The 25,174-nt window shown below is 46.5% G+C and overlaps 1 protein-coding gene across 1 annotated transcript in view; it reads left to right on the top strand.

Annotated features, from left to right (window-relative positions):
* The window catches only part of GPA33 (glycoprotein A33), a 44,405-nt gene that overhangs the window by 4,646 nt on the left and 14,585 nt on the right, over nucleotides 1-25,174 (top strand). The window contains exons 2-4 of the mRNA XM_065895060.1: nucleotides 10,925-11,079; nucleotides 14,508-14,724; nucleotides 23,264-23,416. Of these exons, the coding sequence (XP_065751132.1) occupies nucleotides 10,925-11,079; nucleotides 14,508-14,724; nucleotides 23,264-23,416 (525 nt within the window). The remainder of the gene's footprint in view (nucleotides 1-10,924; nucleotides 11,080-14,507; nucleotides 14,725-23,263; nucleotides 23,417-25,174) is intronic.

The following is a 25,174-nucleotide window of genomic DNA, read 5'->3' as shown; positions in this document are numbered from 1 at the left end:
GGGCTCAGCCTCAGACATGTACATCTGATGAGAATCAGATAAGAGAGTGGCCTTGTGCCCAGTTCATCTTGACCCCGAGAGGGTGGTATTCAGGCCAGAGCCAGAGTGGTATCAGCCGTTAAGTGCACTACAAGATGGGCAGCCTGGCCTTTCATCTGCTCCATGGTTGTGAGCCCCGTTGCCACACCAGTCCCCAGGACCTGGCTCCCACCTGGAGCCTGGGCATGACCTGCTGGTACCTGAGCACGACTCAGAAGCCAGTGCTCACAGGGGGGCTCATGTGCCTGTGGAATCACACTGTCTTCCTGTCAGAGCTGAAATCAGGATTAAAATGCTCCAGCTCCAGCCTTGAAGTGGGAAGGACGTAATGCATGGTCAGCTTAAGAGGGGTATGTGTGCAAAGGGGGAGGAGTGATGGTTTAGGGCATGGCTGGCAACCCAGACTGCCCATCACAGTCACCTGGGGAGTAAAAGTACAAATGCCCAGCTTCCCCCAGACCTTCTGAATCAGAATATAGAGGGGCAGAATCTGGGCATCTCTCTGATTCTGAAAAGTTACCCAGGTGACTCTGATGTGGAAGTCTAGGTTCAGAGTTGCCTATTGGACCTTGAGGAAAAATAGGCTTAATGAACAGCCATCTCTGTGACTAGGGCTGATTCTCTGCATGCGACTTGCAGCTCAGTTTTGCACCATCTCACTGCTTCCTTGAGTTAATGCCCAGCCTCTACATTGGTGTGTTAACTTCTCACATTTTCGTGGGCATAGAAGTCATCTGGGGATCTTGTCAAAATACAGACTGACTCAGTAGGTCCCGAGATTACGCATTTCTAACAAGCTCCCAAGTGATGCTACTCCAGGGACTACAGTTTGAGAGACAAGGCTCTGGGAAAGAGCTGGTTCATGGGCATGGCTGTGATCCTCATCTGGCCTTTTTGCCCTCCAGAGTCCCATCGCAGGGCTTCTTGGTGACCCAGCGATGCTGTTTACTGTGATGCTGGTCAGCAGGAAGGAAGCCTGGGGGAAAGTGCGCCTGGCTCAGCAGGTGCTTGTACCCCTGGCAGTTCCTCACCCTGCTAATCCCTCCTTCTTTCCCGAAACACTCTATTCTGTCAGTTCCCATGATTCACCCTCTCCTGGTTCTCCCCCGACATTCCTGGCCCAACCCTTTCATGTCTTCTTTGCAGCTTCATGCTCCTCAGCCCACCATGAAATGGCAGAGCTCCCTGCACTCAGACCCCCTTCTACATCCACATCCACATCTCTAGCTGACACCCATTTCAATTGACTCACAAATTTCTGTCTTCAAACCCAACCTCTGTCTTGAGCCATAGAACCATAAATCCAACAGTCCGCATGACTTCTCGACTTAGACATCTCAGAATCAGTTCAAACTCACAAGCTGAAAACCAAACTCGTGGTCTTTGACCCCATATCTGGGTCTTTGTCAGTGACCTCTACATCAATAGATGACACCCCATCCATCCAGGAATGAAAGCCACAAACCCAACAGTCATCCATTACAGTTTTCTATTCCTCTGTAATAAACTACCCCTTAACTTAGTGGTAACTTAGTAACTTAAGACAATAATAAAAAACATTTATTTTGTTCACAAATCTGCAACTTGGATGGGGCTTGGCAGGGACAGCTTGTCCCTGTTCCCTGCAGTATCAACTGGAGTGACTTGACTGGGGCTGTGGGACCCACTTCCAAAATGCCGGCTCACTGGCTGGCAAGTTGGGGGTAACTCCAGTTCCTCTCTTTGTAGACTTCTCCATGGGGAAGTTTGGGCTTCCTCACAGCATGGTGGCTAGATTATAAGAGCAAACATCTAGAGAGACAGAAGGTGGAAGTTGCCAGTATCTCAAAGTCTGGGCCCAGATACTGATCCAGCATCTATTACCATACTTCCACCACATTCTATCGATCAAGAAATCACAGAACCCAGACTCAAGGGAGTGGATATGAGTCCTATTTATTTATTAATGTATTTATTTATTTTTAAATTTTTATTGGGGTATAGTTGATTTACAATGTTGTGTTAGTTTCAGCTGTACAGCAAAGTGAATCTGTTATACATATACATTTATCCATTTTTTTAGATTCTTTTCCCATATAGGCCATTACAGAGTATTGAGAAGAGTCCCCTGTGCTGTACAGTAGGTCCTTATTATCCATTTTGTACATAGTAGTGTGTATATGTCAATCCCAATCTTCCAATTTATCCCTCCCCCCACCCTTACCCCCTGGTAACCAGAGGAATTTCAAAGTATTTTGGGACCATATTTTGATGCCACCATATCACCCTTAACAGCTCCTTCTCCTTCAGCTACAAATTCAAGTCATCAGTATGTCCTGATGATTTTAGCCCTCCAACATCTCTTGAGTCTGTTCACCTTTCTCTGTTTCCTCTGCCACCTCACCGATGTAAGCTGCCTCTCCTAAGCTACTTCCATAGCCTCCAACTGGCTTTGGGAGCCTGTTTTATCCCTTCTCCTATCTGCTGTCCACCCTGAAGCCAAACTGATCTTTTCAAATGAAATTATGACCATGTCACTACCCCTACTTAAAGCTCTTCATTGATTTCCCATTACTATTAGGATAAGACTTATGTGGCGAGGCTAGATTCTCCTAAGTCACGTTTAGGCTCTATAAACCACTGAAATGTTCCCCCAAATCCCAATATTTCAGCACCTAGACTGCCTCCTATACCTTTACACCTTGAACATTACAAAAATGTTTGTCATATCACATCCTGAACTTCTTGGTCTGGAAAAATATTATCATCAGACCTACCTGTCGTGTCAACACCTTCCTTTCTGTCTAACCTTAAAAAATCACAAGTCCTTTCTCTCCATATAGCCTTCCTAGGTAACTTTGGGCCCCAGTGATTTCTTCCTGATTTGAATTTGAAGTCTCAACCACTTTTTTGACCCTCTGTTATACTGCCATTTAAGCTTTCACCCACTTTGGGACTTGTTTTCCTAAGCAGCTTGGGGATAAGAACTACTGCTTATGCTTTTTTTTTTTTTTTTTTTTTCCCTTGGTATCATAGTTTCCAGAACAAGGGCTCGCAGTATATGTTTGGTTTTCTACTATCAAGTTACAACTTTCCGGTCCTCTTTTCCTCTCCAACTCTTTTCATTGAGTTCTCTCCTCAAATCTAAAACTCCCTTTAATCCAACTAGGGCATCCATCTTACCAAACATTCTCAGATACTACTATTGACCTTTAAATTGTGAGACTCTACAACGTGTGCTAAACATAAACAACTAGATTCTTGTCCTTGGTGATTGGTTTTTGGGGGCTGTTCTGCCCAGTTCTCTCCTTTATAATTTTCCTTTCTCTCCCCTCCAAATCTAAGTTAACTTTCTATCTGGACAACTTCCCCAAATAAGGCTTCTTTCCAACCAACACCTGGCCTCTAACCAACCCCACTGCCTCCCCCAGTGCCCATTTCTAAGCCCTGGTTCTCTTTTCTAAAACGGCCTCCAAAAAGCCCAGGAAAGGCAGCCCAAGTCTCACTCCCGCAAGGTCACTGGCATTCTGGGGGCCAGAGGAGGATGGACTAAAAGAGGATGGGCCCCGCGGAGAGGGGCACTGAGGAGTGGGAAGGGCTGGAGAAGGGGGCCCATGGAGGGTGGCGACCACGATGCCCACAGCCGAGCCCCCAGCCCCACGCTGTGACCAGAACCGAGACTGCCGGGCACAGGAAGTGGGGACCCTGCCCCCAACATCAGGGACCGGAAGTGAGCGTTGCTGGGACACGGCTGTGGGGCGAAGGCTACTGGGGAGGGATCCGTGTTTGGAGCGTGCCCTTGGATTCGCCTCCTTCATTTCCAAATTGGAAGAAACTGACAAATTGTGCTGATGTTGCAAATTGGCTACCTGTCCCTTTCACCATATTCCTTGGGCTGAAATCAATCATCATACTCAAATTGTGACGACAAAAGTTGTATTGAGCAGGATGTTGTCAACCAAACCAGGAAACTTAGACAAGAGACTGGCTGAGAGCACTTGGCAGTGCCCTCCTTGAGATGAAGACTGGGATAAAGATTTGTGGAAACAGACCAGCACCCCATTTCTCTGGGGCACAGCCATCTAGTATAGTAACAATAGCCCTGCAAGCAACATAGTTACGGAATGTAAGCCTAATCTGGCTTCAGGTACCTCCGTTCCCAAGTCTCTGCCGTATGTTCTGCCTGGGGAAAAACAGTGGAAATCCACAGCAACTGAATATCTAGCTCACCAAATGCCCGACTCTAGAGGACTCTTGTTTCTTCCCGCTACCAGTGGGTTCTTCATTTTTCTCCTAATTTAATTATGGAAAGATAGACATCAGTGATTTTCTAACTGACAAGTACCTTTTGTCTCTCCCTCCTTTGAGTGTTCGCTCATTTGATGCAAGAACTCTCCGTATATGTAAAGCTGATTCACTTTGTTATAAAGCAGGAACTAAAACACCATTGTAAAGCAATTATACTCCAATAAAGATGTTAAAAAATAAAGTGTATCCCTTATAGAAAGTCCAAAAAAAAGAACTCTCGTACTCAAAAGAACTGCTTGAAATAAATCATAAATGGTAGATAGCAAAAAAAAAGAAAGACTCCAATTGCTATCATGGCCTCGCAGACTTGGGCCCATCCCATATTTCTGGCTGCACTGGGAGCGGTATAACTTCGGAATTGCTTTGTAGGAGAAGCTTGAGGGGTGAAGTTTGGCAGATAGTGAAGTTTGTCCTAAACTTCCCCGATGGCACAAGTATGATGTTTGTACTTGGCCTCTGTGTTTATTTGGAGTCATCATGGGAGGCTAAAGGATATCACACAGGGGAAATCACAACCCCCCAAACCACCCCTTTGGTTCCATCTCTACTCACTGGCTTGTTTTAGTTTCTGGAACGTGGCCCACCTTCTCCTGTGCCCTGATCTCTGCGCAGTGCAGTTCTCTCCCCCACTCACCTCTTCCCCCATTTTCTTTTTTCTTTTTTAACATCTTTATTGGAGTATAATTGCTTTACAATGGTGTGTTAGTTTCTGCTTTATAACAACGTGAATCAGTTATACATATACACATGTTCCCATATCTCTTCCCTCCTGCATCTCCCTCCCTCCCATCCTCCCTATCCCACCCCTCCAGGAGGTCACAACCCTCGTTTTCTTGTGGTTCCCTCCTGTTCATTCTCCAATGTCAACTCAAAAGGCCCTTCCTAAGGACAACCTCTCCTCATGCCCAAATACTCTGTTATATCCTGTCATTGAATGTATACCACTTGTTACCATGGTGGTTTTACATTTGCCTCTGTGATTATGTATTTATTATCATTTGACTCACACAGAGGATCAGACACCATGAACGCAGGAACTGTGTCTGTCTCTGCTTGCCATTTTGTCCGCAGAGTCTGTCAGGGTCCCTGGAACAGCCATTTGCTGGGTGGGTGTTAATGAATGAGTGCCTACCCTTCTGATCCTCACCAGGCAGCAAAGCTGGTTTACTCTCAGCATCTCTTATCCCGTCTCTCTTCCCTTCCTTCTTACTCTGTCCTGCTTTTCTCCAAGCCTCAATTTCCTAATTGCATTTGTTTCTATCAACATTACCCATCGTTTCTAGGGATGGATGGATGAGAGGGGCTAATTAAGGAAATGGATTTGCCCTGCGTGTTAAAGGAAGAGAGTCACTTCACCATGTCTTCCCTCCCTCCCAGAGGGCACTTGTGTTTTAGCAGGGGCTTCAGCGCCTTCACTCAGCAGTGGGCATTTCAGTACTGAGACAGCCAGTGGAGGACATATTTGACTTGGAGGTAAAGTTTAGTTGTTCCTCAAACTACCCCACCTTGGCAGCACTCCGGTTTGTTTTCTTTTTTTTTTGTGGTACGCGTGCCCCTCACTTTGTGGCCTCTCCCGTTGCGGAGCACAGGCTCCGGACGCGCAGGCTCAGCGGCCATGGCTCCCGGGCCCAGCCGCTCCGCGGCATGTGGGATCCTCCCAGACCGGGGCACGAACCCGCGTTCCCTGCAACGGCAGGCGGACGCTCAACCACTGCGCCACCAGGGAAGCCCAGCACTCAGGTTTTGTGTCCATGTCCTCCCTGCCTGCCGGGCTTGTCTCTGCTCCTAGATCATTCTGTCCCTGGAGCAGCCCTCTCTGCCCAGGGCACCAACTCCTTATCATTTGCACTTAACACTTAACACCACCTCCTTCCTGAGGTACCTTCCTCCCCTGCCACCAAGGGACCTTTGGGCTGCTTCCTCGTTCTCTGCCCTGGTGAGTCAGGGATGCCATAAACACCTGGCATGGGCAGAACATGGTGACAGACAGACGCTCCCACTTAGGACTGTCACAGAGTTCCTGGGAGAGAGGCATAAATTGTGGAGGACAGGGCCCGCCGTCAGAACTCACTGCTCCACACCTGCCCACCGACTTCTCTATCTCTGTACACAAGGGAACAGGTGACTCTTGCTGTGGGCAAGGCTAGTCCTCCACCTATGCCCTCCCCCACCCAGCCAGAGGTCTTGCTCCATCTGGCTTCTCCTCTATTTTCAGTCTCTTCCTTTCTGGGAGTTCCATCCCTATAACCTAGGAGCCTGCTTAAGTCTCTCCATCTTCCATCCCAGAGGGGACAAAAGAAACCTTCTCAAGACCTTTCATGGCCCTCTGGCTCCAGCTTTCCCATCTCCCTGTGTTACGTGAGCTCCTTGACAAAATGGGCTGCCCTCACCTCTCTACTTCTTCACTTCCTGCTTGACATACAAAATTGTAACACGGCTTTATGGTTACAAGAGTACCGCATGTCTGCTGCAGAACATCTGGAAAATAAAAATACACAAAGAAGAAACCCATCATCCCAGAATCCAGAGATCACTGGTATTAATCCTGTATCCGGTATATTTTCTTCTAAGAATTTGCTTCCCCTCTGTGACTTTGTAGAAGTAGGATACTGTTGCATGTACAGTTTTGCATCCTGCTTTACTCTCTTCTATGCACAAGTTCAACATAGTGAATTGAATCCCTTGGGGGCTATTTCAAGTCCCACCTCCTCAATAAGGCTTTCCATTAAAATCCTTCTTCCAGGCCCCTCCCCTCTCCACCCCTCCCCACAACCCCTACACTTCACTCCTTATCATTTGCACTTAACACTTAATTAGGTTCTATTAGGATGCCGGCTGACAGTGATGCTGGCTAACTGCTTCCTAGGCAGGGACTGTGTCATGAACCACTCAATCAGTAAAGTCTTATTAGCACCCAGCTCTGTGTACATACCTTGGGGTGGGAACTAGCAAGCGATGGGTATAAGAGAAGTCTGAGACACAGACCCTGCTGGAAGGAGCTGCCCTATGATGAGGAGAGACGGCTCACACACATAGACCCACACTGACGTGAGAATGACGTGGGCGTGGGGTGCACGCTCCCTGAAGCGCTTCAGCGAAGCCAGTAAGGGCTGGGATGGTCCAGGTGGATTCCTGGAGGAGGTGGGGCATGAAGATGCCTCTGATCATTTTTCCAGGGCCTTGCACTAAACTAGGGCCTTAGGAAAAATTCATTAAATTGACCAGAATTCATAGATTCCTAAAGATCCATGTTGAACAAAGAGTTCCTCAAACATCCATGGCGTTCTAACCCCCCTCCCCACCTCTCCATCCCTCCTCCCCCATCTGCCAGTCTGAGAGCCTCCAGGAGTCATTCCCACCTTGGGGGGGGGGGGGGGACAAACCAACATGCACGTGCGTGTGTGAGCTGAGCCCCTTTCCCTAGAGACCAGCTCTTTCTCAATGTCAGAGCATACATCTAGTCCTGGGGTGCGATGGGCCCCTTCTGGCCTCGGGCACCTCCTCCCTAACTAAGAATGTGGTTTCTCTGAGCAAATGGATTTTGCTAAATGGAGGCATTCCTGCCAGTTTCCCAAGGGTTCCCATGATGTGCTGTGTACGCCTAAAGTCTCCAGTCCATCGAGCATTTTATTATTCTCCTTGGATGTATTGCTTTCTGGTTAGCTCTCAAGAGACAGTTTATTATCTTCTTAACAAGCCTTAATTATTTACAAGCAATCCTGGAGGCTTCAAGCTGTCTGTTCACACCCCGCCCACTTAGGGAGGTTAAATGACCTTTCCCATTTCCATCTGGGGCCACTTGCCGACTTGGCATCCCCTCTCCGGGCTCCTTTTGTTCTTAATTTAATTTTTTTTTTTTTGACATTTTCTAGCAATGTGTAAGGTAAGTTCTTCAACCAAGTTTCTCTGGTTGCAAATCCTACCCATCTTTTAAACTTAAGTTCTCTAGAACTCATTCAGTTTGCTGTCCAAGAGCACTTATTTGAGCATCTCCTAAGTGTTAGGCAGTTTTCTGAGCCCTGAGGATATGAAAAGGAAGGAAAAACAGTGTGGCAGAGGAGAAGGATGTGACAGTATGGAATGCTGGCATAGTTCTTGCTTATGTGCCAGGATGAAGGTCATGCATGCTAAATATGTTTTCATCCAACCCTCACAACAACGCTGGAGTTAGATAATATTATTATCCTCATTTTATAGTCGAGGAAACTGAGGCACAGAGAAGTTAATTAAGTTGTGCAAGGTTACACAGCTAGGAAAACTAAGAATGAGGATGACAGCCTGGGCAGTTTGGCTCCAGCGTTTGTGCTCTTGGCCACTCTGCCATATGTAGTAAACTCTCATGAGAGAGTGCTAGGATGAAGGTACTCGTGGGTGGTACCCATGGCACAAAGGACAGAGTCATCTACTCTGCTTGAGAGCCTTTGGGCATTTTCTCTAGGACAATGTATGTGGTTAAAATTTCTTCCTCAGCAAACCCCTATTGTGCTGTGAGATTTTGATTCCTTCCTTGCAGGTGAGAGCACCTGCTCCTCCAATTTGTATACCCTTGGGAAGGTTAACACGAGGGCCGCAGAGCTAATAAACAATAAGCCTATAGAAAGAGGTGAAAGGAACTGGGTTTATTACAGAACTGCGGGTGAGAAAGTTGGTGATTGCAAACGTCAGAATCCTCTGAGTTCATGATGGGAAATTATTGAGAAGTTAAGCCAGATGTCTTTGCTGCCAGTGATGTCAGAAAAAGAGGATGCTAACTGAATCAGTGAGAAGGATTTGATTAGCTGTGGAGGATTTCCAGTGATGGCTGTTGGCGTGAAGGTCTTAAACACAGGATAAATTCTCATCTAGGATTATGGAAAATGTAAGTGTGCCTCAGGGCACCAGATCAGCCTTTAAAGATCCTTCTCAGGTTTACAAATAGCATTTAAATAGTGCTCTATACTTGTTCAAGATTTTTTCCTTTTCTTTATGAGTTCTTTCTCATCCGTTCATTTCAATCTCTTCCCTCACAAATTAACATAAAATGACTTTTACTCGCTTTTGTAGTGGTCTCTAAAATTGATCTATTCTTTAGTTATAATCATTAGTAATTATTATTCCTTTACGATAGTTCACCCATGGTGGTGGTAGGTGGTTATCTCTCGTGATTAACTTCTAACTAAGGTTGTGCCTCAACAAAAGACTATGGGATGAGAAGTGGAAGTAATTCGATATGAATATATAGAGAGAGAATATACTGAACACACATATACATAATGTAACTGTCATATGTTGAGCACTGATTATGGGTCAGGAGTCATTCTAAACAAAGTACACATTTCATGTTACTTAATCTCCAAACAACCCATTTTTCAAATGAGGACCCTGGCACAGAGAGCTTACGTAAACTGCTCAAGGTTATACATTTAGTAGATAAAGGAACTGGAATTCCAATGGACGCATTCTAGCTCTGGAGCCTGCGCATTTAGACTCAATGCTATGCTACTTCCTGAAATGGCCATAGAGAAGTGGTGGACATTAAATACGGACTGGTACAGGAGTGGCCCAAGATGGCTGCATAGAAAGACGCTGAGCTCACCTCCTCCCACAGACACACCGAATCTATACCTACATATAGAGCAATTCCTCCTGAGGGAAATCTGAGGGCTGATTAAACAGCTACTGCACATAGAAGGACAACATAGAAATGGGTAGGAAAGACAGAGATGTTGTATCCATGGGAACCCAATCCCCAACACAGCAACCTGCAGTGAGGAGGGATACTGCTGACGGGCCTGAGTATGAAATTGCCCACCCTGGGAAACAGCATAAAAATCAGCAGTTTAAAGGGTATCCAGACTATATAAGAAGGAAATCCATTTACTAGAGCTTCTGCCTAATGGGCGTCACTCACACTGTAGTCATAGGTCCACCCAGATTCAAGGGATGGACCTCTTGATGGAGGAGAGTCAAAGTCACATGGCAAGAAGAATGTATGTGATGAGAGATACTGATGTGGCCACACTCTTTTTCTCATCTTTTTTCTGATAAACTTATACAGAATAAATTCCCCTGGGAGAACCCTCTCTCTCTTTACCTTGACTTAATCTTACTCATCAACTTTCTTACCATATTTAAGCACTCCATAAATATTTGCTAAATAAATGAATAAATCATCATCACAACAAAAAGACAGTGGGAAATATTTATTGAGAGCGTTCTATGTGCCAGGCATTAAGCAGAGCATTTATACACGTTATCTTGTTTAATTCTCCCAAGAGCTCTGAGAATACTAGTGTCCCTTTTTATGGATGAGAACTGAGGCTGACAAAAGTTTACACAGTGTGTAAGAGGTGGGGCTGAGGCGCAGAGCCAGGCTTTTACGCATCACACAACGCAATTAACTTTGTTGAGATGCCGTGGGATGGGGACAGGGTGAACCAAGGTACACGTGTTTGTCTTCACCCCGGGCCTGGTGGAGAACAGCTGGTGTGCCATGGCCGAGATCTCAGTTGTAGTGTGTCTAGCTGTGGCTGGAAGAGCGTCACTGGCCATTCCCTCAGAGATCCGGTGGAGAATGAGTATGAATGCCCATGTCAGTTACTTCCCACTTTTTTTCCAGTCTGGGTGACTGTCCACGCCATCTCTGTGGAAACCCCAAAGGATGTTCTTCGGGCTGCTCGGGGAAAGAGCGTTACCCTTCCATGCACCTACAAAACTTCCTCCCTCAACCGAGATGGATTTATCCAATGGGACAAGCTTCTAAGGAGTCATACGGTAAGGATCTTTAAAAAGTTGGGAGCGTCATGAGTACCACCTGACCATGACCTCTTGGAGGCTAAGCCCTACAAAGCCATTCAATAAATGTTAGGCAGAATAAACCTACTTAGCGCCCAGGCTGGGATGGGTGGGGAGGGAGCAGTGAATGTTGGACCCAGGGAGGGCCATATTATGCTACCTCTAGTGTGAAAGAGTCACCTTCCCCAAAACATCTTTCTGTTGGTCAGTCTCAAATGACCTAAACTGTATCATTCCTTTTGATTAGCATAGCGCTCTCGCTCGAGGCCAAATTTTATTATAGTTTTTTCCTGTTTGGGTTCTTTTGGGGACTATGGGAAGATTTTATTTTCTATTTTGGAATAGATAGTAATCCCATGGCTCAAAAATTAAAACATCCTGATAGTGTACATGGAGAAGTCTCATTCCTATCCCTGCCCCTCTTGTCCTATCTACCCAGTTTCCACACCCTAATCCTTCTATCTCTCCGTCCTCCCCAGCAAGGCTAATTTTCACTGGTACTGGTTCTTTGGGGCCAGCATTTAATCTGATTGATTGGTATCTCTGCTACAATCATTCAGTATTGTGAATATCACTTTTGGCTAAGATTTAGCTTCTTGTGTATCCTTCCAATGATTCTTTACGCCAATTCAAGAAAATGTGAATGTATATATTCACACGCATGAAAATACATCTAATTCTGACCCTAGAATCCCAGTCCCCTATTCCCCGCACCAAAGGCAACCACTATTACCAGATTTGGGGATGGACTTCTATAGATGCTCCACATGTATACCATGCACACACAAACATAGACATATATTTACATATACGTATATGAATATGTATGTTTATATAAACTACATGCATACTGTCCTCCACTTGGCTTTTCTTCCTCTTAATATACCTTGGAACTCTTTCCATATGTCAGTACATTTATATCTATCTCATTCTTTTTAAAATATTTTCATTAAGTATCACATTTTATGAATGCTCTATACGTACCAATGATGGACATTTGGTTTGTTTCCTATATTTTGCTGCTACAAATAATGCTGCAATAAACATCCTTATATATATGTCTCTAGGTATATTTTAAATATTATTGTCATTATTTATAAATATATATTTATATATAAGATAAATTATTAAAAATGAACTTCTGGGTCAAAGGCTACGTGAATTTAAAATTCGGATACATAATGTCAAATTGCTTTCATTGGATGTCAGACCAACCTTCATGTTCACCGACAACAGTGTAGGCACCTATTTCTCTAACAGAGTAGTCTCAAACTATTTGATATTCGCCAACTTGATGAGTGAAAAAGTATCTCATTATTGATTAAATCCACATTTCTTTAACTGTAAGAAGGGGAACATCTATTCATAATATGTATATATATATTTTTTGGACCACGTGTGCAGCATGTGGGATCTTAGTTCCTCCCAGTGGGATGGAACCCATGCCCCATGCAGTGGAAGCATGGAGTCTTAGCCACTGGACTGCCAGGGAGGTCCCTATTCGTAAGTTTGAAAGTGAGTTCTACTTTTAAAATGCACACATGCCTGGCATTAGATCCCCAACTACTCAGAGTGAAAGCATTTAGCTTTTTCCCTGACAGAAAAGAAACCAGGACACCCAAGTCCTAGAGCAGCAGGGCCGATGAGAAAGGAGAGCAGATCTTGGCCTGAGACACCTTATTGTCTGTTGCCCAAGGCACCCTGATGGGACAGAGCACATGTCCTATCTGTTTCCAGAACCCCAGGAAAAAACCTAGAGAGGGCAGCCGCTGCCTTTAGCTTGTAGAAACTGAAGACACGTTCTTTCACCGTCACATGTATTCAGCAAACAAGACGTTAGGTCTCTGGTAGGCACGCTTCTGAGTGCTGAGATAAACACTAAAGATCTTTTGTTGACTGATGAATCCCTTACTTTCTAAAGGATTTGAGGCAATCCCCTTGAGAGCAAGCAAGGCTGCAGAGCAAGGGATTTAACCTGTGCCCTCAAGGAGATTATTGTGACAGGTCCTAGCAAGGGTTGGGGGGTGACTTGGGGGAGATCCCAGGAGGGGGAAGCCTTAGGATCGCTGTGATTGGGAGGAGGGTTGGGGCATGAAGAGTCCTTGGCAGAGCCAGTAGGTCAGAAAAGAAGTGAGCTGGGAAAGACCAGCATCCACAGATGGGTCCACAGCCCAAGACAGGTCCTCATCTCCCACCTTGTTGCTCCTCCCCTTCTCAGCCAAGCTTCCTGAGTTATCTGCCCCTACCAGGGCTGTTGTATGTGGCTGGGCAGATTATGCACTTGGGGACCCAGCCCAGGGCGCCTGACCGCCATTAGCTTGGCAAAGGTGTGTCTGTCCAACAACTAGAGCACCTTTTCCTGATTTGCGTAAAGAGGATGCCCAGGTGTCCGACCCGACACTATGTCTCCACACTCTCTTCCCTACCCGGCATGGTCAGCCTTCCTCCCCTAATGCTCCACCGAAATCACCAGCAGCTTCTCTTTTGTTAAATTCAGCGTGCTGATTCAGTCCTCATCTTATTTCATTTCTCCCTAGCTTTTCCAGCTATCAACCACTTTCCTATCTTGGAATCTCCCTCCCTTGGCTTTCTGGTAGCCTCGTCTTGACTTTTGCTCGTATCTCTCTGACCTCTCTCTGACCTTTCCAAATGAAGTAACTTGGGGACTTGCCATTTCTCTACTCATTTACCGGAGGTGGCTTCAGCAAGCCCATGGCTTGATGCCATCCGCTTTGCGTATATTATCTACTTTAACTCTCACAAAAATCCTATGATACAAGTGTTATTATCATTATCTCCACTTTGTAGATGAAGAAATGGAGTCATAGAGAGGTCAGCATTTTGCTCAAGGTCATAGAACTAGTAAGTGGCAGAACTGGGATTTGACCTGAGGCAGTCTGGTTCAAAAGTAATGATCTTAGCCAGTACTATGTTCTGTTTGATAAATGATAAGAGTATATCAATGAATAAACAAATTCCAAAGGCCAGAGTCAAATAAATAAAGGGGGCTTGGAAGCCAAGGATGGCTACCTAGCACAATGCCTGCACGTAGTAGGTGTTCAATAAATATTGGTTGACTGAATGTCTGAGAACAGACAATGAACTAAAATGGAACGGGTAAGAGGTGCCAGAGGTTACAAGAGGTGAAAGCCTCACTTACTCACACGTGCTCCTCTGGTATGAACTGCCTACCTGCCCTGGGCTTTCAATATTTTCACTAAAAACATATAAATACGTCATGAGAGGAATCCACAAATGGACACCACGTATAGAGCTCTTTGTTCTGCAGGGTTGGTGTGTCAGTACACCTGGGCCTGGGAATGGTGGATGAGGGTAGTCAGGGCAGGCTGGGGCATCATGCCAGGGCCTTAGGCTGAAGACCAAGTGGTATTTCTTCTTCCTCACAGGAAACGGTGCTCATCTGGACATTTTCGACCCAAACCTACATCTACGGTGAACTTTATCAGAACCGCGCCAATGTATCAGGCAACGTCCAGCAGTCAGATGCCTCCATCACCATTGACCGGTTGACCATGGATGACAACGGCACATACGAATGCTCTGTCTCACTGATGAAGGACCTGGGTGGTGTCTCCAAGTCACGCGTCCGCCTCTTGGTGCTGGGTGAGTGTCTCCTTCTCCCTCCTGGGGTGGTAGGAAGAGGGGCGGTGAGAGGAGCGGGGTACCCTGCCGGTAAGGTAAAGCCAGGGAGCAATGCCTGACCAGGAGCTAAGACTCCTCCCCTCGCCCCGTCTGTCTCAGGGGTTGGGGTGCTTCTCCTACCCCTGGAACCAAATACTCTTCTGTCTGGGCAGACAGCTCCCCAGGGCCAAGGTCAGGGCTGATTTGGAGTGGCCCCTGGGGGTCAGCCTTGGAGATTCTGTACCTACTCTGTCCACTGCTCTTTCCCTCACACCAGCTCCTCTCTTTTTCATGCCAAACTTACTAAACAGAAGAAAAGGGGAAATCCTAGATCCTACTGTAAAGACTCTCACTGCCCTGCTTTGATGTTGGGGGCCAAATAATGACTCTCTTACAGGTCAGGCATCTTTCCCAGCCCTAAATTCAGCTAATCAGTAGAAGCCCTTCACACCACCATCTCCCCACCCCTCGGCTCCAACACACCATTGATCAGGTTCTACTGCTTCTGACATATGTCCCATGATAACATTCTTTCTACACAAATAGCTTATTATTGGAGTTTATAGCTTTGGAATAATTGAACAATCACCTACTCTTAGTATCTCCATTTTGCAGATGAGGCCAAGAGAAAGTAGACGCCTGACTCAACATCAACCAGTTATTGGAAAAACTTTAGGGAGCACCCAGCCTGTGTCCACTCTAAGAAATGGCCCCCACCGTGGAGGTAGCCATACTTTAAACCAGAGCAATGGACCATGTTTCCTTCATTTTGTCCCCTTTACACTACATAGTGGGATTTTATTTTTAATTACATAAGGTGGCTGCCCGGGTTTTTGAATCGTTGCAGTGAGTCACACCATAAAGCCCTGAATAAAGAATAACCATCTCCTCCTTGTACCCTCCTACTAACAAGGTGGCCAAGGCTAGTACTTGTGTGTTTTCTTCCACACTCTTCTCCATGTCCTTTCAACACACACACACACACACACACACTTTCTTTCTGTTTCTTTACTTTTCTTAAAAAAAAAGAGATCATATTATAAAGATTATTCTGTAACTTTTTCTTAATGTTTCATGAACATTTCTCCACATCAATGTATACAAATCTACCTATTAATAGAATACATTCCCGTGCATGGATTTACCATGATGATTAGGCATCAAGGAAATACAAATTTAAAAAAGGAGAATTTCTAGGTCAAGGACTATGCCTTCATTAAACGTTACTCCATACCGGCAAATTACTTTTCCCCAAAGCAACTACTACTGCCATGAGCATTATGTGATCATGTCTGTTTTCCTATATTCTTACCAGGACTGAATATTATCAATCTTTTTCAGTTTTGTAAATTTTGTTAATTTGCTAGGTGAAAAAAAAGCCAGTTCAGTCCAAGTCAGTATTTTAATTTAACATCCAATAAGCTTCACACCTTTCCTTAACTTTGTGCTGACCCCCTAAATCTTGGGGACCAGCAGTGGAATAAGGGCTGGGTCTGTTTTATTACTCTCCTTGGTCCACCTCCTCCCACCCCCACTTCTGGCTCCTCTGAGGTCATGGCCAAGGGAGGGAGTGTTAAACGGAAAAAGGCAAGGCCATGTTCACCTAGCTAGGCCACTTACCATTTTCTCTTGGCTAACCCCAATCATAGCAGACATCCCACTACCGCTTCTTTTGTGGGGTGCATTAGTGGGTTCTTCAGTATCCCCCAGGGATCCACCTGACACAGGTAGTGTGTGCACCCACTGGCCAGACTCTCACCTCCACCACCCTTTTCCACCCTCCCCTGCTTATGGCAACTCACTCCTGCTCTCTGCTGTCCACTCTGGGCTCGCATTGATCCAGCAAGCAGCTCTCTGGGACTGAGTCCCTTCAGTATGACAAGAATCAGCCTCCATCATTACCCTCCTAAACCCACCATCGCAGTCTGCTCCAGCCAGCTTCTCTGGGCAAGGGGCACGCACCATAGTCTGACCTCAGATGGGTCCTCAGATACCCAGGGACATCTATAAAGCCCTTCCATCTTCATGCTCCAGGAGTAGCACTGCAGGGACTTACTGATTTCTGTCCCTCAGCAAACCTCAGCCAGGAGTGAGGGATGCCAGCTCTCGACAGTAGACAACCCCATTCTCCATGCGGGATTCTATTGGTTCCTCTCTAGCTGGGCCTGAGTTGAGGGGAAATACCTCCTTCCCTTCACCTAAGAGAAGGGGGGAGATGCTCATGGATCCCTATTCCTGAGAATCCTCTTTAAAGAAATCTCCTCCCGGGCTTCCCTGGTGGCGCAGTGGTTGAGAGTCCGCCTGCCGATGCAGGGGACACGGGTTCGTGCCCCGGTCCGGGAGGATCCCACATGCCGCGGAGCGGCTGGGCCTGTGAGCCATGGCCGCTGAGCCTGGGCGTCCGGAGCCTGTGCTCTGCAACGGGAGGCCACAACAGTGAGAGGCTCGCGTACCGCAAAAAAAAAAAGAAAAAAAGAAATCTCCTCTCAGATGAATCTCTAGCCTTCTGGGTGAGGGTAACTGTTAATCATAGGATTTGCTCTTGGGAAGGTCACTGGGATGTTTCTCATGCCTCTCCTCAGTACTGAGGACACTTACCATTCAGAGCCTCAACCTGAAGGTTTTAGTGGAAATTCTGAGACACAGGAGAAGTCCCCTCTGTATCCTGCTGATGCTTTCCGTTATGGATTTAGGGTCTCTTGTCTTGCACAAGGTCTCCCACTACCACCTTTGAGGTCATAAAAATGAACTTAATGTTTTTTCTTATGTCTGTAAGTCTTATTTTTTATCCTTAGATTTTGTTTTGTCTGGAATTTATTTTTGAACATAGGATTCTAAGGGTCTTTGTTTTCTTCCAAATGGATAGCCAATTACATCAGCATCGTTTATTATATCAAAGAAACAACTATTTTCCCACTGGAATCCCAGCTTTGTCACATATTAAGTTCTTACACAATACATGGCTGTTTTTTACTCCTTATTTTATTCATTTACCATTTGATTATTCCTATGCCAATATCATTTGCTTTTGATTATAGTATGTCTGTTGTCTGTAGTCAGTGTTGAGACACACAGACATACAGACGCATGGACACACAGACACATACACATTTAGAGTTATCAGTATTTGTGTAGTTGGCTTTTAAGGTCTGGCGCTGGGTAATATCTTCTCTTACTAAACTTTTCCAAAAATTTTTGTCAGTTTTTACACTTTTATTCTTTCATATTAATTTTAAAATCACTTTGCTTAGTTAAAAAAAGTTGGTTGGAATTATATTCAATTTGCATTTTAATTTGCAAAGGAATGACATTTTAATGATATTAAGGAAGATGGTATATCAGATTTTCTGACCTTCAAAATTGGTGAATCTCTAATGATAGAATTCCAGACTTTCTGTGGCCAAATGAGGATTAAGGTGTTTACTTAGTTGTATAGGAGGAGGGCAGGAAACTGCACCCATTCCATGTAACCAAATACCCAATCTCTCTGTGTCTTCCTGCTCTGAAAACCAGAGGGATCCCTCTTAAATGGAGGGAAAACTACCATCAACTTCCAATGACCTTTGCCTATATAGAGTTGTTATAGACAACACAAATTCACAATCATAACAGTTATCATTTATTGAGGGCCTGCTATGTGCCAGACATCTCACTAAGTGCTTTATGGATATGATCTCATTTAACCTTTGCAATACATCTGTGAAAGTGGGTATTAACACTCATATTTAATAGACGGGAACACTGAGACTTGAGAGGTTAAATGACCACTAGAAGGTGTCCAAGCTTTGATGGAAATTAAATCCAAAGCCCTTCACCGTTCCACCCTGTAAGTTTGCCATTCCCAACCAGCAGCCCTTCCAATTCTGGATGAGTCCCAAACTCTTCTAGGCTTACTTATCGGTATACTCTCTCTTTCACTCTATGGCAGATGTAGACTTGCCAATATGTTTTATCATGTCACGGCATTAACTTGTATTTTTCCCTTCTTGAGCCCATGCCAGTGAAAGAAGGTTGAAGGGGCAGAGCAATGCCAGCCCTGGATGTGCCCATTGCCTTCATTTGTCCACAGGACATACCCATCTTGGAAACATCACTCATTGAAAACTGAGATTCTGTAATTGCTCTTCCACACTGAAGGTCTCGGCTTAGGGTCTGGGACACTGAAGCCCTGCCACCCTGTGAGTGCATGGATGTTTATTTCAGGGTTTTCATGGGGAGCTCTGATGCTTTTAGAGTTTTAGGAACATCCTCCCCTAATCTCATGGACAAGGCTGACACCACCACATTTTATCATCTTATAGCATTTTTACAGCTGTGTTTTAGTTGCCCCAGACTAGGTGGAGTGCCATGATGTGTTTTTCTGCCGGCTCCATTGAATCAGGGGATTCTACCTATTTGTGGAGGGCTCCTTATGTCAAACTATCTAATGCACAGAAGGTTGTTAGAAAGAAGCCTGTTTCTGCTCTGCTGTCCTGTTCTTATTCCCCGGCTACAACAACCTTAGTCCAAACACAAATAAACAAATAGCTGTGTTTGGTGATCCCTTGCCTCTTTAAAAAACTAATTTAAAAAAAGAAGAAGAAACAAGAAAAGAAAGACATTCACCTATATCACTGGGTTTTATATTTCTCCATGTTTTCTTCCAGATCCTATCCACATGCTTATTTATGTACGTAACCGAATTTGTAGCTTAACGACTGGCACTTTTCTCTTTTCATTCCACATCACCTAACACTTCTTGCTATCTTAGCACTTACTGTTCTTTAAGCTTCATGCCACTCCAGCAAGCAGACGCAGAGTCCCTCTGTCCCTGGACTGGACACTCAGGCTGTTTCCAATTTAAGCTATTGTAATTAATGTTGCATCAAACCGTTTTGCGTGCATAGCGGTTAATTTTATTTGCATTAGCTCCTGGGGGAGATACTACCCAGCCAAGAAAATGAGCGATTTTCTCCTGTTTCTCTTCTGTATTCTGCACTGTCCCGTCACCCACCCCACTCCCATCCCTCCCCTTGCCCTGATTCACCCGCAGCTGAGTCCCTCACTTTGACCCACCTGGTCCTTCTCGGGCTAATTCTGTCTCCTTCTGGCTTGCCTTAAATAGCTCCTACTTTCTTCTGGCAGCAAGCTGGTTTCGGGGAAGGCAGCGGGAACCCACTCAGGTGCGAATATCCCGATTTCCCCTCCCCTCTCAGGGCCAGCTGCATTTTAAGAGAGGAATTAGTTAACTCGAAGGGCAAAGGCTACAAATTTAATCTGAAATTATGCAACTCGGTGAAAAGAATGTTTTGCTTTAAAAAAAGATAATTGGGTACTATATGTTAAGAAACCCAGTAAAAATCCTTTTTTTTTTTAAGTTTTCTTTCCGAATGGCTTTGCTGCGGGGCTAATTTTAGGGAGAAGGGCTTTAATTATGTGGGTCCACCCACTCGTGCTGCGTGACCTCACAGTAAACTGGCGCGAACACGGAGCTTCCGGACCGAGGCGGGGCGCGCGCCCTCTTGGTCACCGCGGGGAAACCACCTGGCCCGGGTATCGGCGACCTGGCGCCGCCGGGCAGGATAGGTCGTCTCCCCGGCCTCTGGCGCCCCCTGACGTCTGCGGCGGGAGTCGCAGGCTTTGGAGAGGCCTGGGAACCTACAGGGTCCCCGATCCCTCCCTTCACTCCGCCCTCTATAAGTATTCAGGTGGTATCTGCATTCGGTTTGGGGAGATAGGACGCACCAACTGAGAATCCGAGATCCACAAGAGTTCTCGCGGGTCTCACACACCCCCCGCAGCGGGTAGAAGGGCAGTCTGAACTATATCTGTCTGATTCAAGGTCCTAGCTGTTCTTGACGGTGGGAACTGAGAAGGGGAGCTTCAGGGAGGGGTCTGAACTGAGCGAGGGCTGGGGGTGCCTAGGATGAGGTGAGCCGGGAAGGCAGTTTGGGGGCCGAGATTAAGGGCCCTGGGAAAGAACCCTGATACATTCCTCCATAAGGTGGGTCTCTTAGGGGATGGTTGGTCCTTGTTTGCCATTATCTCTACTGCTGCCTCAGAGTGGATTAAGGGTTTGCTTTTAATAATTTTCCCTCAGCAAATGGTGGTATAAGAAAGCTAGTCTTGGGACTTCCCTGGTGGTCCAGTGGCTAAGACTCCGTGCTCCCGATGCAGAGGGCCAGGGTTTGATCCCTGGTCAGGGAACTAGATCCCACAGGCCACAACCAAGTTTGCATGCCATGCCGGCAACTGGCATGCCGCAACTGAGACCCCGTTCAGCCAAATAAATAAATAAATATTAAAAACAAAACAAAACAAAAAAACCACTGCCTACTGGCAAAGGACGGCTATTGGCATTAAAAAAAGAAAGCTAGGCTTCGGATATGTTCAGCATGGTTTTCTGTGTTTCTCTAGGTGCTCATTTGCCCCAGTCCCTTCTCTCTCCTTTTTGGCTTGTATTACAAAGAAACCCGGTTGTGGAAAGGCTTGGCTACCAGGCATGCACATTTAGCATGACTCTGAGTCAATGTGAGACTTTGAAGGTGGTATTATATTTGTGGCCAGCTCTCTTTTTGTGGAATAAAGGCTTAGCTTCCTGGTAAAAGCGTACCTGGAAACAAAGGTGACAGTTTTGATCGGTGGGGAGGGATATTCCTGTCCCTCTGGAGAGCTCAAGAAATAAAGCTTGGCTTAGCAACCCTGACCTGGTTCGGGTCTCCTCGGAAGTGATGCTCGCTTTCTCTGTCCACCAGGTGCCTGCTTGCTGGGTCAGCAGGGAGGACGGGAGGGCAGCTTGTGAGAGTGGCCTGCAGGTAGCAGCCTCTCCCTTCCCAGGCTGCTTCAGTCCTGTGGGTCTGGGCCTGGATACCTGAGTCCTGTCCTTGAACCTGGGGCCTTTTAGGTTCGGGGACTGTCCGATTGGGGGTGGCAGTAGGAAATGCCTCTGATTTGCCCCATACTCACCCCATGCCTGGCTGGCCCTCACTAAGATAGCAGGAGACGTGGGGCACACCCAGCCACCACCGCCAGTGTCAGAGAGGAAATATCATGGGCTGTAGCGCTAGAGGGGAGACATGTGTCCTGGGTAGCTTCTGGGCCAAACAGAGACTGGAATTCACCCGCCATGCCCAGTGACCATGCACACGTGCAGTCTAGATTGTAGAAAGGGCAGCGCTATTTACTGGGGCAAGCAAGCCATCCAAGGGGGCACATAAAGAAAGAAGCAGAGGGGACAAGCCTACCACTGGGGAATTCCAGTAATAGTCCTCTCTACCGGGTGTCGTCCTCTTCCCACCCTCAAGGACATGACCTGAAGTCCCAGGCATACTCGATGCTTCTTTGCACAGGCTGCTCCCTTTGCCTGGAGTGCCCTCCCCTCTCTTTCTCTGCCCACTCCCCTCCACCAATCACGTCCACTATTGGCTTTGTGATTGGGTCAGTGTCCCTTGTTGTGCCTGTCCTGTCTCAGCATCCTTGCCTCCTGCCTGGTCCTTGTTTGATTACTTGTCTATTGCCCCCACTGGACTCCTTGAACATGAAAACAGTGCTCACTATGTCATCCCCACGCCCAGCAATGACAGGCAGACTGTAGGTGCCTGATAGGTTTTGTAGAACAAACCACTCTACACAGCGGTATGTTAACTAACAGTGCTGAGTGAAAGACCCTGGCTTAAGGTCTTCAGGAATTCTGGGAGATCAGGTTAGGCTTGTGAGTTGAGGGTGGTCAGTTGGTTTTGGTAACCTCCTTTCTTTCTTTTTTTGTTAATAAATTTTATTTTATTTGTTTATGATTTTTGGCTGTGTTGGGTCTTCGTTGCTGTACGTAGGCTTTCTCTAGTTGCGGTGAGCGGGGGCTACTCTTCGTTGGGGTGCGTGGGCTTCTCATTGAGGTATCTTCTCTTGTTGTGGAGCCTGGGTTCCAGGCGGGTGGGCTTCAGTAGTTGTGGCTCACAGTCTCTAGGGCGTGGGCTCAGTAGTTGTGGTGCACGGGCTTGGTTGCTCCGTGGCATGTGGGATCTTCCCGGACCAGGGCTTGAACCTGAGTTCCCTGCATTGGCAGGCGGATTCTTAACCACTGTGCCACCAGGGCAGTCCCGTAACCTTCTTTCTGTGGGCTTTCCTTTTCTTGTGTCTGCTCCTTCCGGCCCCTCCATCCCCTCAACCCTCATTCTCCACCCTGCACGTAACCCTGCTGCCACCAGGGGTCTCTCCTGTCACCCAGTCACTTGTGACAATTGCATTTAACCAGCAAAGCACGGGAAGACGGTAATGCTTAAGTGAAGGGAACATTCCTAAGAAGTTAGCATTGAAGGGCTTCAGAGAGAGAGGCTTTCATTGAAACCAAGGATAGGCAAACTACAGCCAAATCCAGGCTTCAGACTGTTTTATATAGCCTGTGAGCTAAGAATGGTCTCCACATTTCTCTGCCTGTAAACAAACAAGGCAGTATTTTCGTTTGTGTGTGTGTTTGGGATGGGGGGGTGGCTATCACCAAGCGCCAACTAATTCATGGCTTCTCTTTGGCCCCTCCCCTACACAGTGCCACCCTCCAAGCCAGACTGCAGCATTGAGGGAGAGACTGTGATTGGGAGCAACATCCAGCTGACCTGCCAATCCAAGGAGGGCTCCCCAGCCCCTCAGTACAGCTGGAAAAGTTATGATGTCCTGCACCAGGAGCGTCAAGTCGCACCAGGTAACGGGGTCAGCAAGGAAGGCCAGCCACCCCCCCAACGCCGAAGGCTGCCCCTTTCCCTCCACCCTGCATTTGGCACTGCAATATCTTGGACCATCTCTCTAAGCAGCATTTTCTCTTAATAGCACCTATCTCATAGGTTGTTTTGAGAAATAATAACGTAGTAAATGTTAACTTGTTTTCTTTATTCCCCATAACTGAATTCTCTTGAGTAAGCAAGTATCGATAACCAGTCGGTGCAAAAGCACTAGGTAGGATTTTAGTGTTGATTATGATTATGTCCTAAAGTATACATTTAAGGCCTCAAGTCTAATTCTATGGCTCCACTTAAGGGTGGGGAATTTCCTATTCCCATCCCCTAGCCAGGCAGGTCCATCTCAGACTCCCCTGGGGATCCCCATCCCCCAAACTCACCCCCACATTCTGCTGTAAGGATCCCACATTCTCAGGGAAGGAAATGGTAGGTTCTGCTATGGTTGGCAGGGGACTGGTTTTGTACAGGGCAGCTTGGTATTTGACCTTTTGGTCAGGAAACAAACTGAAAAAAAAAAAAGAAAGAAAGGGGAAAAAAAAGAGCTGTATAAACATCCCACTGTCATTACCTTGGAGCCAAGTGATGTGGGAAAACCCCGGTGGAATCCCTGGGCCCCTGTGCACACTGGCTGCCTGGCCAGCTGCACTCACCACTCCTGAAGATCAAGAAAGACAAGGCCTGGAAGGTCCCATTGGATTAACTTCTGGGAGGACTTTCTGTCCAGTGTGGGTGGAAAGGAAGTGGGAGGCAGAGCAGTGGATGTAGACAATGGTTCTGAGGAGATGGGACAGGAGAGCAAGCCTTGCTGGGTGAATGCACAGACAGGGGCTCCGGTCAAACCAGGGTGAACGTCACCACTCTACTGTTCATTTGTCTGGGGGCAAAACAAGAACTTCTTAAAAGTAAAAAAGGAATTAGTAGAACCCACTCTATTCAATGTAAAGTAGAAGATGTATTGTGGATTTCAACAAGCTTCTGGTTTTGTTTACATATTTCTGGTCGGCAAGTTTTATTGAATGTGTCAAAACCACGTGGCAGCTCTCCTCTGGCCTGTGAACAGCCCAGGGACTCCAGCAATGGTCGCAGAAGGTCAGCCATGGACACTGGTTGGTCTGACCTTCCAGCAAAGTGTGTACAGGTGGGCCCCAAGCTGAGGGTTACAAGGTGGTAAATGCTGCAATAGTTTGTATCCAGTGGTGCTGGAACCCAGCGTATGCATAAAGGGGTCAAAGAAGGTTTCTTCAAGGTGGGGGCACTTGAAGTGGCAAGAGATCATGTTGGTTAGGAGCACGGCGTGGGCTTGAATCCTGGCTCTGCCACTTGTTAGCTGTGTGACCTTGGCAAGTTACTTAGCCTCTCTGTGCCTTCCTTTGTACATCTATAAAAGGGGCATGAAACTAGTATTTACTTCATAGGGATGTTGTGAAGATTAAATAAAAGTACATATAAAGTACTGAGGCCAGGGCCTGGTAGAATTATTAGCTGTTATCTGGACTGGGTCCTCAAGGATGAGTAGGCCAAGCTTGGAGAACAGTACAGGAACCACACATGTGGGAATGATGGGAGGTACTGCCGTAAGAAAAGCGGCGAAGAGAGATGGCGCAGGGCCTGTGCATCAGGCTAGGGAGGCTGGCCTCTGCCCTGTAGGAAACGGGCACCCCACTCACAGCTCTCCTGCCTCCATCAGGAAAGACTCTCTGCTTGTTAGAAACCAAAGCTTAGTT

The sequence above is a fragment of the Phocoena phocoena genome, chromosome 1, assembly GCF_963924675.1.
Source record: "Phocoena phocoena chromosome 1, mPhoPho1.1, whole genome shotgun sequence".
NCBI lineage: Eukaryota > Metazoa > Chordata > Mammalia > Artiodactyla > Phocoenidae > Phocoena > Phocoena phocoena.
This window is presented reverse-complemented; position numbering and strand designations above follow the sequence as displayed.